Source organism: Mauremys reevesii, linkage group 6 (genome assembly GCF_016161935.1).
Source record: "Mauremys reevesii isolate NIE-2019 linkage group 6, ASM1616193v1, whole genome shotgun sequence".
NCBI classification, from domain to species: Eukaryota; Metazoa; Chordata; order Testudines; family Geoemydidae; genus Mauremys; species Mauremys reevesii.
This window is the reverse complement of record NC_052628.1, coordinates 116,270,335-116,289,890: the sequence shown is the minus strand read 5'-3', so window position 1 is coordinate 116,289,890 and position 19,556 is coordinate 116,270,335. Positions and strand designations below refer to the sequence as shown.

The 19,556-nt window shown below is 45.4% G+C and overlaps 1 protein-coding gene across 3 annotated transcripts in view; it reads right to left on the bottom strand.

The window, feature by feature from the left end:
- Positions 1–171: 171 nt before the first annotated feature.
- PLPPR1 (phospholipid phosphatase related 1) overlaps positions 172–19,556 on the bottom strand; it is a 190,991-nt gene continuing 171,606 nt past the window's right edge. For all 3 annotated transcript variants that reach the window (XM_039542775.1, XM_039542774.1, XM_039542776.1), the window contains 4 exons: positions 13,505–13,755; positions 5,151–5,327; positions 3,521–3,652; positions 172–515 (listed from right to left, as the gene is read on the bottom strand). In XM_039542775.1, coding sequence (XP_039398709.1) covers positions 483–515; positions 3,521–3,652; positions 5,151–5,327; positions 13,505–13,755 — 593 coding nt within the window. In that variant the 3' untranslated portion in view covers positions 172–482. The remainder of the gene's footprint in view (positions 516–3,520; positions 3,653–5,150; positions 5,328–13,504; positions 13,756–19,556) is intronic.

Below are 19,556 nucleotides of genomic sequence, written 5' to 3'. Positions count from 1 at the left end.
ATCTCAGCCAAATCTGAAGTATCTTTATGCAGCTAAAACAGATTTACACTAAGATTCCTGCAATCAGAATCTGTCCCTTTGTCCGAAGCGTTTCCTATGCTAACAAAAGGTAAAAGTGAATTATTATAATTATTTTATTTCAATGTATATAAAACAAAAAAAAGTCTGTGTACAAATATCACATAACAACATCAACAAGTCCATAGATGTAGTTCCTCAGTGCACACTTTAAACAAGAAAAGAGGTTGGGTTCTGTCTGTTGGTTTGTTTTTTGTTTTTAAAATTCTGGCATAAATATATTAAAGCTGACAAAAAAATCAGGGCAAGCTACATCACTTCCTCATACAAAAAATGTACAAAACATCAGCCTCTAACTAGACATAACATAATACTGGTCGTCACAGTTGGACATTTACTAACTGTGTGTCTTGGAGCACTGTACTGAAGGGTAATAAAAATAGCTTCTCTTGCCATCTTCCAGCTCAGGTTACTTCAGTCATAGAGGCAGAGTGATTCTACAGAGAGGAAAATGAAAACACATGAGAGCTTTCAATACATTTTGATTAGGGTGTCTAGATATTTGAAAAGGAGGGGACTAATCTGTATACTGACTCATCAGGAAATAGTCCCTCGATCTCTAAGAGCTTAAAAAGAAAAGATCACAGCAAAGGTATCAGTGCTGATTTTTAACTCGGGCCAAGATTTCCAAAAGGGACTAGTGATTTTGGGTGCCTAACTTGAGCCACTTTAAAGGGGCCTGGTTCTCAAAGTGCTGAGCACCCTCCCCCGGCCCCGAAAATCAGGCCCCAAATTGGGCACTGCAGAATTGAGCTACCCACACTCACTGGTGGCTCTTGAGAATCTTGGTGCCCATCATATTCCTAATTTGGAATCTCTGGGGACTTCAGTAATAAATGCAACCCCAGGGAGAGTTCCCTTTCTTATGGACTGGCCTAAGCTCTATCCATGGACAGGTGCCCGTGCAGCTACGAAGGAGCGTGACTCAAGATGCACTGGATGCAAATGTTGTCTAACAGTTCTGTCCTCAAGCATGCAGAGCTCTGCAGAAAATGGTCCAGCTGCCCATGCAAACCGTGCACATGGGGGGAAATAGGTAAAAGGGGGCATGCTGGGTCCTGCCCAGCTTGATGATCCTGTAGTGCTAGGCAAATTCACGTCAGGGGGCAAGGGAATGTAATGTAGAGCTGACCCGTGTGCACGGGGAGACTTTGGCAAACCAGTAAAGTGCTCGAAACCACTGTGGCTTATTGTTAAAAGCAAGCTGTCGATTGGCCATTCAGAAGTCTCAGCTTGATCAACGCGGGGGGGGGGGCCTTTGGGGTGCCACAGAAAGAGCAGCTTGACCCCGTGTCCTTCCTGATAAGAATTGTGTTGAAGTTGCTGATACCTGCATTTTAAAAGAGCAGGATGTGCCCAAGGATTGTCTATTGGGGTTTCAAGGCTGCAAACTGGAAAAACCCACAGCTGGTTCATCGATAATCAGAAGGAACCTCTTGCTTGATCATTGAAACTGCTTCCTTAACAAGGTTTCTTTTAGGGACATGGCATTCTATTACTAATGTATAAATATGGGGAAAAAGCTTGAGATAGTTGGACTCGTTTGGGGACTCTTCTGGACTCTCTTTGGACTCTCCCTCTGGATACATCTTGCAGACTCCACCAGCTGACGGAAGATTTGGCCACCGGAAGCCTGCTGCTGTGTCACTCGAGAGCCACACTCAGCTTTGGTAATTATCAAGGGTTGGGGGTGTTTTACTAATCTTGTTGCGGACGTGTGTAAGTGCTTGAGACTAGTAAAGTTCAGCTTTAAGTGAAAGCACTCTTGTGTTGTCCTGTTTGTGCCAGCCATCTATCGGTCGGACGGCCGTGTCTCTCCTGATTTATTTCCTGACACCTCCTCGCACAGAGTAAAAGTTACCAAGAGCTTTGGGTTGAAAGAACGCCAGGTAACATGGGCATAGGGTGGAATAAATCCAGCATTAGCAATGCACAGCCGGCAACAATCCAACAAAAAGATCAAGCAATGGAGAGGTGGATATTGTACAGACACAGCCAGGGTAGACACAACCTCCCCTCACCGTGCCGCTTTGAGGGGATGGGGCATCCGTTTGGTAGGGCCATTCCATAACTATGGTACTTGGCGGGGTGCAAAGGAAAATTAAGTGGGGCCATCTGCAGAAACCTGTGCAGTTGGGGGTGGATCTCTTTCCCATATTTGTAGAATCAGTACAAATAGGTAACCACTCGGATGGTAAACCATAGAGTAAAACCCCACTCTGGGCCTACTCAGTGTAGGTGTTTTTACAGCCTGATCCAGAGCCCACCGAAGCAAATGGAAAGACACTTCGTTGGCTTCATTGGGCTTTAGATCAGACCTTTTGGCAATTCTTGGCACCTAGAAAGACGCCTTTGGCTTCCTTTATTTATGCCACATATATCAAAAAGCCCCATATTTATCTGTATCTGAAAAGACAAAGCACTAATGTTTCCATATACCCGGCATATGCTTACCAGGCTGGTTTTCAGGTCTTTTTTGACAAAAAGTCAAAATTTCTCTGAGGAAAATCCCTCATTTGCTGAACATCTGTAATATCTGTACATAATTTCATTTCTGCAGAATGCAGTGGCATTCTCTTAAGTACTAGTGTTTCTTTACCAGGAACAATATGTAGGACACAACAGCTGTATTTTGAAGCAAAAACCTGTTACGTTAGGCAGCCTGGAAGAAGTTAACTAATAAACTGCAGCTTCTTCATGTTCCTAGTAATTACTGGGGTCAAAGTCTTCTTGGTTACGCTGTACAAACAATGGAATGAAAAGGGGAGCATCGATGTAAATGAGAAAAAAAATGTCCCGCTGCTCATCCTGGATTACTCAGTTGCAAACACGTATGACGTTTCTGTTTTTCTGCTGCTGAGTTAGAGAACGGTTTGCTAGTTGTTGTTATTACGAAAGATGCTGAGCATCCCAATGGCCAATGAAGAGGGGGTGTGAGGGCTCAGGATCTGTCCCAGGATTAGGTCCACTGTACAGCACATCTGAGTCTGTGTTCTGGATTATGTACATTGGTGCCAGATTTAAGGGAAAGAGAGGCATTGTACAGAGAGAGTTCCAAAATGTAATGAGACGGAATTATCTACCTTCCCTCCCCTAATTCTCTGCCCAAGCACACAAGGAAAAGGTGAAAGTTTATTCCCCAAGCAACATGAATTAAGATTCATTGTCATTGATTGCATTTGCTAAATCCTGCCTCTTCAACTGTAGGTGTGTGTCTGTGGCATTTGAAGTCTACGAGGCTGGGACACAAGGGATATGTGAATAGATATGTATAATGGAACAGACTCATCTCTGGTATAACTCCATTGTCTTCTGTGGAGTTATACTGGGGATGAAATTGGCCCTGCAGCTGCGTGTTTACAGTGAGGTTAAAAGGTGCTTTTACTCAGCTGTGCCTGACAATGTTTCTGATGACTGTCTGTGACTGAGGGATTTACGGTACCTGTGCACTCAATGTCTCCAGGGGACTTTCCACTCTTGGAAAAGCCATGAGGGGCATCCCTCGGGGATCTTCAGGCTTCGGTTTAGAAGGCGCTCCATGTGTTCCTTTAAAGTTATGGACAACACACATTCCCTGCATGATGTGGAAAAAAGAGTCAAGTCATCATATAACCTCCACCGGCAGGCATTAACTGGAACCTTTGCCTTCCAAGCATTAACTCGGAAAGCAAATTTGGGTCCTGACCCAAATTCTTTCAAAGTTCTGGGTATGCCTGGAGAGGGATTTGATTCCAAACCATCCCCTTCTCAGAACTGGACTACGGGCAATGTGAATGACATAGCTGGGAGCAAGAGGCTCTTTTAGTAACCTAGCCTGTGTGATTGTTACCTGTGGAGATGAACCATTCTTACTGTTATTTTATGATGTTCTAGAGAACAGAAGCCTTGATTATAATTGTGTTATTCTTTCAGAACCACTAACTGTAATTGGCACTGAACTTTACAGGCCAAATTTTGCATCAGGATATGTGATTCCCAGGCAAGTAAAATTTGCAACCTCCCATTCCATGAAAAGTGCAAGGATCACTCCTGGATGACACCAGGCTCAATTATTCGCAGTTTCAAGCAAAGAACATGCCAGTCTCATGCCTAGTTAAGGACACACTTGCCCATTCCAGGCCTGATCTTTGCCTCCTCCCTGTGTGGTGCTTGCACTGCTGTTCGTAGGGGCTGCTGTATTTCTGAAAGGATGTTTCACTGGAGTCACATTGTTTCAGACCTGGCAGGTCACAGCAGCACACCTGGGCAGTAACGCCTGTTCACTGCTAAGCATTCAAAGGCAGAGGACTCTGGAGGTTTTGTGATTAATTTTAATTATTCTTAATTGGAACTGGGCACATTTCTCAATACAAATGCCTGAATTAGCTAACAAGGGAACAAGAAGTCTGAGGTCTCATCCAGAAAGATGCCATTTCTGGGCACTGTGAGCATTCCAAACCCATGGGCCTTTGATGGAGAGATCCCTGGCTGGCACTGTTGACTATCCCATGTCATCTCACGGGGGCGAAGAATCATCCCAAATCCCCAGTCTCAAGTGCCAGAGTGGGAGATACACGTCTCCCAGATAGGCTCAGCTTTGAGCCAACCTGATTCTCCTCTCTGTTACACTTGTTTTAAGTCTGTGTGATTCCCCTGTAATAAAGAGGAAAACTAGGCTCTTTGTTTAGAGCCTTATACACTCAAAGTAAGATCTCGAATCCCACATCTGCCAAACAACAGACCGCCAACGAGGCTGTGAGGCATAGGTGCCATGCCTCACATAGGCAGTGAGACCATGCTACCCTTTTGGCACCTGCTGCATTCTCCTGCATGACAGAACCGCTTTCTCCGGACGGCCTCAGAGTCGGCACTTTGCAGTGATTAAAATACCACGGAAATGTGTGTAGATACAAGTCTGATTTCGTGTTAGGATTTGCTCTGAGGATAAATCCATTTACATGACACTAGAATTAGCCATCACAGGGTGTGGGCTGAGTAATCAGCTGTGAAAGACAACTATAGTATCACCATGAGAATTTTTCTTTGACTTTCGATAGTCCTGAAATTGGGTGGGAGAGGACTAATTGGCTTACCAGAAACAACGCTACCGCGCTTCCCAAGATGAAGCCTGCAATCACATCCGAACAGTGGTTTCGATACTCGGAAACTCGATTTAGCCCGGTGAGGAAGGCAGCACAGAGGGTCCCCAGACACAGCACAGGCTTTGCTAGTCTGCTGCTCTTTGTTTTAATTGTGCTTGTGATGTACATCTGAAACACAGCGCAAGCCACACATGAAAGGGCTCAGACAAACATACAGGTCATTTTTCATCTATGCATGTTGTGCCAAGCAGGAATGTGACAGATGTTCTGAACTCTGGCACTCTCAGGGGGTTCTGTAGCTTAGAGAGGGGCCTCAGAAGGGAAAACAGATACCGCAGACAGATGGCTTCAGCATGTCTAACATCCACTCAACCAGAGTCAGCAATAGGGCAGTCAGAGCTGTTATAAAAGGGTGCTGTTCCATCACACAAGAATTTGCACGTGTGCAGTTGAACACTTATATTGCATAGAGACTATTGAATGTGTGCATGTGAGTCAGGGATTTGTGCATTCACCCAGCCAGATGCAAATCCCCAGTTTTTGCAGACACATACCCATGCAAACTAGGCACGCACGTGACCAAGTAGCCTTTGTTTTGACTTTGGGACTTTAATAAGTGACAGAAGCGGAGAACAGTATGGGAGGGTTTGTTGTGGTTTTTAACAAAGGAGAACTCTGAAAATGTAATTACATTGTAAGAAGTTTTCCTGTGCTCAGAAATATCGGTTCAGTAAACTCCACAAGCTGTGTCAGCTCATTTTTTAAGGGCATTTTTGACAAAGAAAATAAACTATGTGAGGAGCAATTAACAGCCATGCACTAATTTCAGAGCCTGTGATTACAGGAGTAGCATGAATACAAAGATACTGTAACAACAACCAAAATTTGACAGCATAATGATAACCAAGGAAACACAATGGAATCCTCCTCAGTGATAGGTTAAGTGTGAATTTCTTTATGCCTTCCAAACACAGCTTGGCTTTGTTAAGCAAAGCAAATGCATCAAGTGTGCTATTACTTTGCTTGTCAAAAACATCTCCAGTAACAGATTTCTCTAGTGTGCCATAAACCGGGGTCCCCAACGTGGTGCCCGCGGGCGCCATGGTGCCCGCCAGGGCGTCTAAGTGCGCCCGCGTACTGGCTGGCGGATGAGCATTAGCCGAAATGCCGCCCACAAGCTGTGTCATCCAGAGGCGTCACTGCCAAAATGCCGACGATTTTCGGCGGTATTTCGGTGGCGACGCCTCTGGATGACGCTGCTTGTAGGTGGCATTTTGGCGGCGATGCCTATTGATGTTGCCGCTTGTCGGCAGATGCTCGTCCGCCACCACGGTCCTCCGTGGCTCATCGTCTGGCGCCCGCCAGATGAAAAAGGTTGAGGACCACTGCCATAAACGCTAGGGACTGCCACCCCCAAGGGTGATGGGGACCAGGGGGCTTTTCTCCCGAGACTGGAATGATCAGAATGATCCAACTGTAACATTCATTGGTAAGTTATTACCTCATATATAGTGCCCTATAGCTGCTACTTTGTAAATGGACCTGAGCCACACATTATGGGCTTGATCCAGGGAAACAGCCAGCAGAGGGTTTGCAAATCCACAGATACCTCGAGAAGCAGGAACCTTCCTTTGGTAGTTACTGTAAAATGCAGAGGGCTGGTCAAAACGTTTCCATAATGGAAAACTGGGTTTTCACCAGAGTAAAAACATTTCATGGACGATGTCAGCTTTCCTTGGGGAAAAAATGGTTTTTTTGTTGGAAAACCAACAATCCCCAATCTGAAAAGACATTAATTTTCAGACAGTATCTTTTGGTTACTGAAAGCTGAAAGGCAGACAGCACAACAAAAGCTGTGCACATAATGGATGTATCGTTTGCTGGCAATTCTGAAAAATCAGAAAAATTGTTTCAAGTCTAACCGAAAACAAATTTTATCAATTTTTCAGTGAATCGAAAAGTTGAAAAAAAATTGTTTCAGGACAAAGCAACATTGTTTTGATTGAGTATTTAACATTTTGCATTTAAAAAAAAATAAAAGCAATTTCAAAATGCAACATTTTGAACAAAACAAAATATTTTGACTTTTTCGGACATTTATTTTCCAGCATGGAACATTCAGTGAAACAGATGTGAATTTGTGACATGTTTTGATGTCACCAAAAAATTTCACAAATAAAGCCCTAATCAGAGCTTTATTACACATATAAGATGTGATATCAAGTTACAGCTTTTTGCTCTGATCAATTAATTGCACATCTTCAAATTACAAGCCTCTGAGAGTTATAAAGTTTTTTTCAAAGGCAAAATACACACGAAGCCAGCCTTTATCTACAGCACAAATTTACAGTAAGGGTACACCTATATTACCCACCGGATTGGTGGGTAGTGTTCGATGTATCAGGGATCGATTTATCGCGTCTCGTCTGGACGCAATAAACTGATCCGCTAATCAACGCCCGTACTCCACCTCAGCATGAGGCGTAAGCGGAGTTGATGGGGGAGCCGCGGCAGTCGACTCGGTGCCGTGAGGACGGCCAGGTAAGTCGAACTAAGATACTTCGACTTCAGCTACACAAATAGCGTAGCTGAAGTTGCATATCTTAGTTCGAACTCCCCTGCTAGTGTAGGCCAGGCCGGTGCTTTAAAATTACGGATGATGAGTAATGGTCAAGAAGGGACACTAGGGTGTACTCTGGATCCACTGTTCGATGGGCAAATTGGAATGAACCTAACTATTGTTACAAAGTGCCAAGTCATTATAAGGTTTTCTATGGAAAACAATGGAGAACAGGATATCAAAATAAAGCATGGTTGTATGAATAGTTACACCAATTCTTTTCTCCTTCCTATTTCTGTCTTGAGAGAACAGTTCAAAGTATCAACTGGGACTCAAAACTGGATTCTGTGAGCAGTGTTTTTCCCTACACCCCTGACCCAAGTTCTGCCACAGTGATTTTAGAATGTCCTAGTGAACATAACAGTTGAAAGTAACAGTCCAGCCCAATTTATACTGCAGAAAACATTCATTCAGACTTGTTTTCTGGGAGCAGGAGAAGACTAGTGTATTATTCACATGGGAAAATGACGTGACATTCCAGGCGGGACAGGCTATTGATACTCTGGATTTTATAAAATCAAGGCCCAAATGTCTAAACGTGTAAAAGATGCACGTTTTTTACAATGAGAACAGATTGTCAAAGGAAGTGGTAACTTCTCCAGAAGGCTTTAAAACTTTAAAGATTCAATATTTTCCTAAAAGACCAGCTCTAGTTCATCCATACATTATGGATACTTGATGCAGGCTCACTGGCTCTATTACACAGGAGGTGAGACTGGATGAACACAGTGGTCCCTCCTGGCTGTAAGATCTATGAATTCTCTGGAGCTTTTTGAAGCCCAACTATTAGTGATGTTTTTCAGGGTTCACACAACATATTTCTCCCTCCCCCAGCTTAATATAGGGGGAGGTTTTCAAAAGCATCTGAGTGATTTAGGAGTGCAAGTGGCAATTTGAGCCAGTGGGACTTGTGCTCCTAAAACCCTTAGAAGCTTTTGAAAAAAAATCTCCTTTTTACACTGTTGTTTTTCAAGAGCCATTTTGTTTTAAAATATTAAAAACATGCATTGGATTTTTTTTACGGGGTGCAAATAGAAAAAGAGGAAGGAAAAAGGGAAAAGAGAACAAGAGAGATCTCATCTTAACACACACACACACACACAGCAAAAGGTATCTGTGATTCAATTACAAATTTATACATTATGACACGTATTTGCAGTTATGATATTTGTACTTCTCTCATTCATTTTTCAGCCAAAAATCATTAACAGGACTCTGTACATTCATAAATATTTCCACTCTATTATTTTTCCACAGGAAATTTAATTAAAAGCATGTATTTCTAACTAAATGGAAGCCTGTGCAATGCAAAATCAAATGACTGGTTTGAAACCAATTCTTGCCCTGCTTCTGGGCAGGGGCGGCTCTAGACATTTTGCTGCCCCAAGCACGGAGGGTCCACTGAAGCCATGGGACCAGCGGGCCCTCCGAAGGCACCCTGCCTGCCGCCCTCGCGGCGACCGGCAGAGCGCCCCCCGTGGCTTGCCGCCCCAGGCACGTGCTTGGCGTGCTGGTGCCTGGAGCCGCCCCTGCTTCTGGGGGACTAAAATAAAGATGAATGTAGCAGCCCAGGAACGATGTTTTGCCAGTGAAAAAAGCAACTCAGAAACTCAAACATTTCCAGCTCTGACCTAAATCTAGAAGCAGTCCTTCTTTCAGTGGGTTCTAAATTTGGCAAAACAGATTCTTCCACCCCTGCTTGGAAGGTGCAAAATCTTCCATCCCTTACTCCCAAAATATGATTGGAGTCAGTGTGTCTGGATTACACAAGGGCTGCAGGAATTGGGTTTTTGCTGGTTCATAACCTGTTTGGCATCAGTCAATAAAGCATGGATTTTAAAAATAATGATGCAAAAATATTGCACAACTGGTGCAACTCCTCAGTCCAATTAGCTGGGCCTGGTACTGAGCTGACACATAATTCTGCACTCCAGGGGGTTGGAGGAGAGGAATCTGCAAAGGATATTCTAGTTTAATGACTGAAGTAGGCTCCCTGGCCCCATGTGTGCCTCCCACTGATGTTTGAAGGAGGACAGGAAGACTCACACAGAGCTCTGCTCCTCCCCAACCTACTCACACGCCGTCCCCTCAATTATTTTTGTTTGGTGGTTAGAATCCAACTTAATTCATTGCGTGTTAGACTCTCTTGTAATAATTGGGCCTCGCGTGAGGTCAATTGTGAAAAGGGAGCAAAAGGTCATAAAAATGTCACAACAATGTATAACAATAAACGTGCATGGGAAATGGTACAAAGAGACTAGGCTCGTTCAGATAAAAAGGCCTATTGATACACCTCTTCCCCGATATAACGTGACCCGATATAACATGAATACCACATAACGCAGTAAAGCAGTGCTGGGGGGGACGGACTGCGCACTCTGGTGGATCAAAGCAAGTTTGATATAACGCGGTTTCACCTATAAGATTTTTTGGCTCCCGAGGACAGCGTTATATCGAGGTAGAGGTGCATAACTCAAGGACTGTGTTAAAATCATGCCGGGTAAACACAAGAAGTGTGGGACTAGAAATCAGTGAACCAAAATTGGTGTGCTGGAAATTAGACCTAACTGGTGGGGTCCACCCATCCCTCCCTTTCAGGGTACTTTAAAAAAAGAAACTTTAGGGGGAAAATATGGATGGACACTAGTGTGATGCTGGCTGACTGAAAGCAGGGGGTGCGAACGCTGGCTGACTGCAACATGAATTAAAGGGAAGGAGCGACCTTCAGACTCATAGTTGCCACCCCCACCATCTCCTGGGACCCTTGGCCCTTTTCATCCTAATCCTAAGAGATGGCCTCACCAGGCCAGGCCAGAGAGAGGAGCCCAGATAACTCCACCACCTCCATCGGCTTCAGCTCATGTTAACATCTTTGACTGTTTGGGCCCAAATAGTCCATCTAAATGAATGCAGCTGATCACCAGCCCCCACCCTTTTTTATAGGCTTTATCGCAAGCAGGGAAACATTTCCAACACACTGTCTGGCAAAAGGATTAAGTACAACTGGGCTTGAATATAATTCCTAAAGGACCTTGGACAATATGAGTGTAATGTAAACCATACTCTTTTGTGGCTATAAAAGTATGCCCATGTTAAGAGCTTGCAGGCAGGCTACTCCCAAATTACAGCATCTTCAGGGCTAGGTGATGTCTGTAGGCACAGCCCTGAGCGCAGGGTGGTATTACCCTTTCCGTGGAGTCTTGGCCCTCAGAGGAGCCAGGGGTAGTGCAGGCCAGGAGGAGAGTACTGTGGCTCTAAAGGCACTGTTCTGGGGGCAGGGCTGTCAGTGACAGAGTCAACGGAGAGGTGTGCAGCCTGCATTTCAAAGCAAGTCACCAGAAAACCTGCTGCTCCCAAAAGGGTACGTCTACACTGCAATTCAACATCCGCAGCCGGCCTATATCAGCTGACTCGGGATTGTGGGGCTCAGCCTGTGGGGCTTTACAATTGGGGTGCAGCTGTTTGGGCTTGAACTGGACCCCTCGAGTGGGGAGGGTCCTAGATTCTGGGATCCAGCCCAAGTCCCAGTGTCCACACTGCAATTTTACAGTCCCATGAGCCTGAGTCAGCTGATACAGGCCAGCCACGGGTGTTTACTTGCACTATAGACATACCCAAAGATTCTACCTACCAGGAACCTATTTTCATGCATTACTGTTATTATTCATTTGCGGTAGTGCTCACGATGAGCCAGACACCTTCCAAACACCTAAAGGCAATCCCCGCCGAAAGGAACTCACAATCTAAAGACATAAGTAGGGGAATAACAATAAACATCATAGACACAATTTATATTGCTCTAAACTATGCACTTTTGCAGGTATAGCTGTGTCAGTCAGGGTGTGATCCCTGACCAACACAGCGGTGCCAACAGAAGCACCTAGTGTAGACACAGTTATACTGGCAATACTGTGCTTTTGCTGGTATAGCTTATTTCACTCAGGGCATGTCTACATTACACGCTGGATCGATGGGCAGCGATCGATCTAGTGGGGATCGATTTATCGCATCTAGTCTAGATATGATAAATTGACCGCAGAGCGCTCTCCCGGCGACTCCACCAGGGCGAGAAGCATAGGCGGAGTTGACGGAGGAGCGTCAGCTGTTGACTTACCACAGTGAAGACACCGCAGTAAGTAGATCTAAGTACGCTGACTTCAGCAATGTTATTCACATAGCTGAAGTTGTGTAACTTAGATCGATCCCTTCCCCTCCCTCCCAGTGTAGACCAGGCCTTAGGGTGGAGTGGGTGTGGGTTGGAAGTGCAGTTTTGCTGGTATAGCTCCACCCACACTAGGAGCACTTTTTGCCAGTAGAGTGTACAGGTGAGTCATCTTACGCTGGGGTTACGTTCCACGGTCAGCGCGTCAAGCGAAAATCGCGTATAGTCAAAATTACATTGAGTGTAATGGCGGGCGGAATCGCCCGCACTACAGGCACAATATTAAAATTGTTATTTTTCTCTTTTTTTTGTTTTTGTTTTTGCCAGCCGCGCAAAGCCGAATTCGCACATGTTAAATGCGTGTAAGATGAGACTCACTTGTCCTAGTGAAGCAAAGTGCTCCTAATGTGGTGATGTTCCCAGGCTAGCTAAGTTAATGCTTTTGTGTCACTTTTATAGTTCATGTGACACACAAGAAAAATATGCAACAAACAAACCAGTAACGGCCTTGTCTTTCCCACTCTAAATATAATTAGTAGCCTTTAAGTCTCATTCATCAGCTAACCAAGTACGTTTAAAACATTCAGCATTAGTACATTGAAACCCTGCATTTGCTGCTATGCCAAGGAGAGAGAACAACTTTCTTGGGCTCAGTCGTGCTGCCTTCGAGCCAGATTCTGCCACTCTTATGTTGAGTGGTACCTAACTTCCTGAGCAGTCTCACTGATTTTGAGACGTCTGCTTGTGGATCAAGATGCTACTCAACCTGAGTCAGAAGCTAGTCCATTGCAATGAATGGCAAAACGACCAGTGTCTTCAATACTGTTATAATCCTTACTGTATCACTTAAATAGCCCTATACAAACTGTGACTTGTCTTGTATCACACTACGATGCTATAACGTCGCCAGAGAAAACAAAGGTGGATGATATTTTTAGAGGGGCTTTTACAGACATTGAATATTCCCCATATGGCAGGACAGAACTATCACCTTTAAACTGTACACCAACGACTCAATCTGACCTTTATTATGCTGGCAAAATTGTAACACCGCCTTTAATGGGACCTTTGCATGCAAGAGGAGTTTATAGCTAACAGGGGATTAAAATTCAGCCTAAGCAGACAAGACTCCCCCCAGAATAGTAACACTAAGCACTCGCTATTGTACGGACACTAAGGAATAGTAACGAGCTTCCCTGTGAGGTAGGTATTATCATCACCATTTTACAAGTCAGGAAACTGAGGCAGGGAAGTGCGGTGATTCACCCTAGACCACATAAAGTCAGTGGCCTAGCCGGGATTCGAACTGAGGATCTCCTAACTGCCAAGCTGGCCCTCACGCCTCCAGATAAGACTGCCCCTCACTGGGAAAGTCATGGGAGTTGCTCTTGTTTACCCCACGGCTGAATTTGGCCCAGAAAAGCCATTGACCCCATGAAAAAAGAAGGTCTCCTGCCCATACAGCGCAGACAAAAGAAAACTATAGATGAGATTTAAATGAGACAGGGTCGCTATAGCAACTGAAGCCCGTCATGGGAACTGGCAAACAGCACATGCACTCACCGTGGCGTAAAGGGCTGAGTAAATGCTCAAAGCAGCATGTTTGGATGGGAAGGATCTCCTTGCCTTTTCAATCACCTCCAGGTCCCCGGTGCAGAGATTCCCATTGTTTATGAACTGATGGTGAGCCCGGCAGTCGCTCCCCGTGTAGTTGGGTTTACACACCGTCAGGAAGTAAGGAGCCAAGTTCCCAGTCACTACCTGGCCAGCATTTACAAATATGTCAGTGGCAAAAAGTCCAAATGCAAACACCCCTGTGAAAAGGTTAAAAATAATAATTATTCACAAATGTTTAAAACATTCCTGGAGCAGGAGACAAATAGAAGTAATGAAAGACAGACGCCAAACCCTGCAGTTCTTACTCAGGCAAAACTCCCATTGACGTCAACTGGAGTCTTACCTAAGACCCTGATTCAGGAAAGCACTTAAGGGTCTGCTTAACTTTAAGCATGTGCTTAACTCCCAGTTAGTCCCATTGACTTCCATGGGAAATAAGCACAAGCTTAAAGTTAAGCAGACACTTAAGTGCTTTCTGAATCAAGGCTTAAGCAATGACTGTGCGAGGACTTTAGGATTTCACCAGAAAACATCAAATCAAAATAAGTCTCATAAAGTTTTCCTGAGGCCAAAGACCCTGACCCTGTCTTATGCATGTGCTAACCTATAAGTATATGAGTAGCTAGGACCATTTGTATGCTTAAAGTTAAGCATTATGTAAATGTTTACAGGACTGGGACCAAAGACTGGCAGAAAACGGTCCCCCACTGTAACGTAGGAGGCTAAGGAAGCAATCTTAAAAAGACACTATCAGATTATTGAGCCTCAAAATTTGATTTGTCAGGGAAGGAATGTCCTCTGGATTCCGAATATCCACCAATCTGATGCTGAGAAACTTATATTCTGATCCAGCAGCACTGACCATCTCTCACAGGCCAGATTCTGCCATCGTCACTTACGGTGAACAGTACCTTACTTCTTGAGTTGCCAATGGAGTTGTTAGGTACAACTCACCTTGGTAGCGTTGCCAACTTCCTAAGGGCACAAAACTGAACACCCCTCCCCCGAGGCCCTGCCCCTGCTTGCTGCATTCCCCCCTCCCTCCATTGCTCCCCCACCCTCAGTCACTTTATCTGGGCTGGGGCAGGGGGGTGAGGGCTCTGGCTGGGGGTGCAGGCTCTGGGATGGGGCCGGGGATGAGGATTTGTGGTGTGGGAGACGGCTCCGGGCTGGGGCGGGGGTTGGGGTGTGGTATGGGCTCTGGGCGGTTGGCATGGGCTCTGCGTGGGGCCAGAAATGAGGGGTTCAGGGAGCGGGACAGGGCTCCGGGCTAGGGCAGGGAGTTGGGGGAGGGAGGTGGTGTGGGCTCTGGGCCAGGGCCAGGGATGAGGAGTTTGAGATGCAGGAGGGGGCCCAGGGCTGGGGGTTGGTGTGTGTGTGGGGGGGTGCGGGCTCTGGGAGGGAGTTTGGGTGCGAGAGGGAACTCCAGGCTGGGGCAGGGGGTTGGGGTGCGGGAGAGGGTTCAGAGTGAGCAGTCCCGGCAGCACATACTGCAGCTCCCAAGAAGCAGCCACCAGATCCCTGCAGCCCCTAGGTGCATGGACAGCCAGGGAGGCTCTGTGCACTGCCTTCGCATCCGCAGGTGCTGCCCCCACAGTTCCCACTGATAGTGGTTCCCAGCCAATGGGAGCTGCAGAGCCGGCACTCGGGCAGAGGCGGCGCACAGAGCCTTCCAGCTGCCCATGTGCTTAAGGGCTGCAGGGACCTGGCAGCCGCCTCTGGGATCCACGTGGAGCTAGGGCAGGCAGGGAGGCTGCTTTAGCCTTGGCCCCTGCTGCTCTGCCGACTGGACTTTTAATGACCCAATTGGCAGTGCTGACCAGAGCCGCCAGGGTCCCATTTTGACCAGTCGTTCCAGTTGAAAACCGGACACCTGGCAGCCCTACATCTTGGGAAAGGTGAGCAGCATCTGTGCTCATGTGACCAGTAACACTGATGTCAACGGGAGCTCCACTTACAGCGCACAGTGAGGGGGGGAGAGCAGAAAGCACGTTAAACAGCCCCTCTTTCCAGACGCCCGCTAGCATCAGTGTAAATCGGTCCTGCAAGCCTTGCATGCTCCAAGCTCCCAACAACTTTAATAGGAGTTTGATGTTTGCATGGCTGCAGTACGGGGCCCCGTCAATGGTCAACATTCATAAACAAGGAGGTGAGGGAAGGCCCAGCGTGCCGGCTTGTGCTCTGTGCACAACATACACATTGGGGGTGAGGATGAAGGACAATCAATAAAAAGATGGCAGTGGCAGTGCACTGTAGCAGGTTACCCTAACAACCTGTTTTATAAGAACACCCTGCACCTCTATGGTACTTCCCATCCAAAGACCTCAAAGTGCTTTACCGACATTAACAAATTTACCCCCACTCCACTCCTGTACAGCAGCTACGACTCTTCCCATTTGGCAGATAGGGAAACCGAAGCACAATTTTCAAATGTGTCCAGTTAATTTTGGCTGCTTTGATTTTTGAGGTGTCCTACTGAAGACAATCTTCACCCACGACTCCAGCCAAGGTCAGTGGGAACTGTGGGTGCTCAGCACCTCTGAAAATCAATCCCTTGCTCTCTCAGCCTGGACACCAAAGTTGATGGACAGTTTTAAAAACACGGTCTGAATTTCTTGCTTAAGGCCACGTGGAAAACTTGTGGCAGAGCTGGGAGCAGAATCCAAATCTAGAACTGGGACTGGAACCCAGGCCTGTGCTTTAACTCCAATATCCTCCCTTCTTCCCTTTCACATGTAAAATCATTTTAACATAAATTATATAGGTATTAATCATTTATATGAATGTACCCCTATGTCTTGTCCGTATTCCAAAACAGGTAACTCTAAGCACCTGTTGCAGTTTAAATTTAAAACAGTATTCTCCCCTCCCCCCTTCTTGTCCTAACTATGGAGTAATGTTGCTAAGTGCTGCTAAACAGCTGCTGTCTTCCACCCTAGAGATGACTACATTTCAGTGGTGGGTAACGTCATTCTTATGAATCCCTTACCTAGTTCACAGAGTTGTTGTCAGACTAAATTAATGAACGTTTGTAAAATGTTTTGAGATCCTTGGATGACAGACACTGTCTTAGTGTATTATTATTATTATCATGTTTTCAATGTTAGAATAGAATAGAACAGGGGTTGGCAACCTTTCAGAAGTGCTGTGCCGAGTCTTCATTTATTCACTCTAATTTAAGGTTCTGCGTGCCAATAATACATTTTAATGTTTTTAGAAGGTCTCTAAGTCTATAATATATAACTAAACTACTGTTGTATGTAAAGTAAATAAGGTTTTTAAAATGTTTAAGAAGCTTCATTTAAAATTAAATTAAAATGCAGAGCCCCAGGGACCGGTGGCCAGGACCCAGGCAGTGTGAGTGCCACTGAAAATCAGCTCGCGTGCCACCTTTGGCACGCATGCCATAGGTTGCCTACCCCTGGAATAGAATGATCATTTATTATTTAAAAGTAGTTTATGTTAACAAAGTATTAATTATTATTATAGTACAGATAAGTTAGCGTACTTTAAAGTGTTACCCATTAACCATACTGCAAATGACTGATATGAACATTTAGATAAAATGTTCCACAGAATCAGCAATATAAAACAAAGTAAAATAGTCAGAATTGCAGAGTGGCCTTATGTTATATGGATCAATGTACCCTGCCTATAATACACAAGAAGCAGATCATGGTTACAGTATTGCCAACCCTATGCATTTATAAACCATGAATCAAGCTCCCCAAAATCATCAGATTGGCCTAAAATCATGAGATTTTGAAATAAGAAACGTTGGGTCTTTTAAATTTGCTTTCTGGTTCTGAAGCTTTGAGGGGTCATATTTTCAAGTTTTTCTGCACAACCATGACAGTAAGATTTTTTTTTTAAAGTAAGAAAGCTGAGATTCTCAGGTATTCACATAAAATCAGCATCTGCAGCTTCAAGAAAAACACCTAATCTCTTGATGAAATCCTAAAAGCTGGAAACACTATGGTTACGTTTATTTTGCCGGTAAGCTGTGTATTTTTTGCTACATTCAAAGTGAGAGACATCTCAAACAGTGACATAAGTAAGAAGCCAGCAGTACAATTCACTGAACATCTCTTTTCATAAAATTAATGAGGATCAAAGCAAACTGCCATAGATACAGTAATCCATCACATAATAAGAGACCGACAACAGAAGGGAAGTAATTGACGGAGTAACATATACTCAATTTACTCAGGGAGTGTCTATGTAGGGATATTTATACTGGCATAGCTACTCCAGTGCAAACCCCTAGCATATGTTGTATTGGTGTAAAATGGGGCTTATACCAGTGTAGCCCACCCAGGGAGTTTGTACCAGCGTAGCTATGTTGGTGTACAAATATCTGTCTAAGGGTATGTCTATACTACCCGCCGGATCGGCAGGTAGTAATCGATCTATCGGGGATCGATTTATTGCATCTCGTCTAGATGCAATAAATCGATCCATGAATCGACGCTCGTACTCCACCTGGGCAGGAGGAGTAAGTCGTATCGACGGGGGAGCCGCGGCAGTCGACTCATTGCCGTGAGGACGGCCAGGTACGTCGATCTAAGATACTTCAACTTCAGTTGCGTATCTTAGATCGACCCCCCCAGTGTAGACCAGCCCTGAGGCTCTTACATGTCCCCATTACCATGGTAGCTGAGGGGTATGTGTGTGTGTATTTATCCTCATGACACCTCTATAAGGTAGGGAGGGATAGCTCAGTGGTTTGAGCATTGGGCTGCTAAACCCAGGCTTGTGAGTTTAATCCTTGAGAGGACCACTTAGGGATCTGGGGCAAAATCAGTGCTTGGTCCTGCTAGTGAAGGCAGGGGGCTGGATTTGATGACCTTTCAGGGTCCCTTCCAGTTCTATGCGACAGATATATCTCCATATATTCAGCAACATAGACTGGCCTTTGGTGCAAAATACAGTAACTCCTCAGTTAAAGTTGTTATGTTGCTGATCAATTAGAGAACATGCTCGTTTAAAGTTGTGCAATGCTCCCTTCTAAGTTGTTTGGCAGCCACCTGCTTTGTCCACTGCTTGCAGGAAGAGCAGCCCCTTGCAGCTAGCTGGTGGGGGCTTGGAACCAGGGTGGACCATCAGCTCCCCACCCCGCTAAGTTCCCTGTGCAGCAGGCTGCCAGCAGGCTAGCAATTGCAGCTGTCCCTCCCGCCGCTGCCATGTGCTGCTCCTGCCCTCTGCCTTGGAGCTGCTCCCCAAGCCTCCTGCTGGGGGTGGAAGGGCTAATGTCAGGGTGTCCCCCTGCTCCTACACCCCGCTTACCCGTTCTTCTCCACATAGAGAAAGGTGGGGACAGAGAGAGCCTGGGGCAGCAGCTGCTCTCTTAACTTCTTGATCCACTTAAAAAGACAATGCACATAAGAGTGGGTCAGCTTACTTAAAGGGGCAGTGTGCATTTCTCTCTCTCTCCCACACACAAGGTGTATGTCAGTCACTGTCTCCCCTCCCCTCCATTCCTACTGCCTTGTAGAATGTGAGGCTACATTAACAACAATGTATTAACCATTTAACACAGGGGTTCTCAAACTGGGTGTCGGGACCCCTCAGGGGGTCATGAGGTTATTACATGGGGGGTGGTGAGCTGTCACCCTCCACCCCAAGCCTCACTTTGCCTCCAGCATTTATAATGGTGTTAAATATATAAAAAAAAGCATTTTTAATGTGTGAGGGGGGTTGTTTGCACTCAGAGGCTTGCTACGTGAAAGAGGTCACCAGTACAAAAGTTTGAGAACCACTGATTTAGCAGCAAGGCATTCCCTGGGAAATATCCCACCGTCTTCCACCCTCTAACTTCACCACCTCAACCAAGCTTCACGATCATCATAGCTGTGAACAGTATTAAATTGTTTGTTTAAAAAATATACTCATTTACATTAATTCTTATGGGGAAATTGGATTCACTTAACATCATTTCACTTAAAGTCGCATTTTTCAGGAAGATAACTACAACGTTAAGTGAGGAGTTACTGTACAC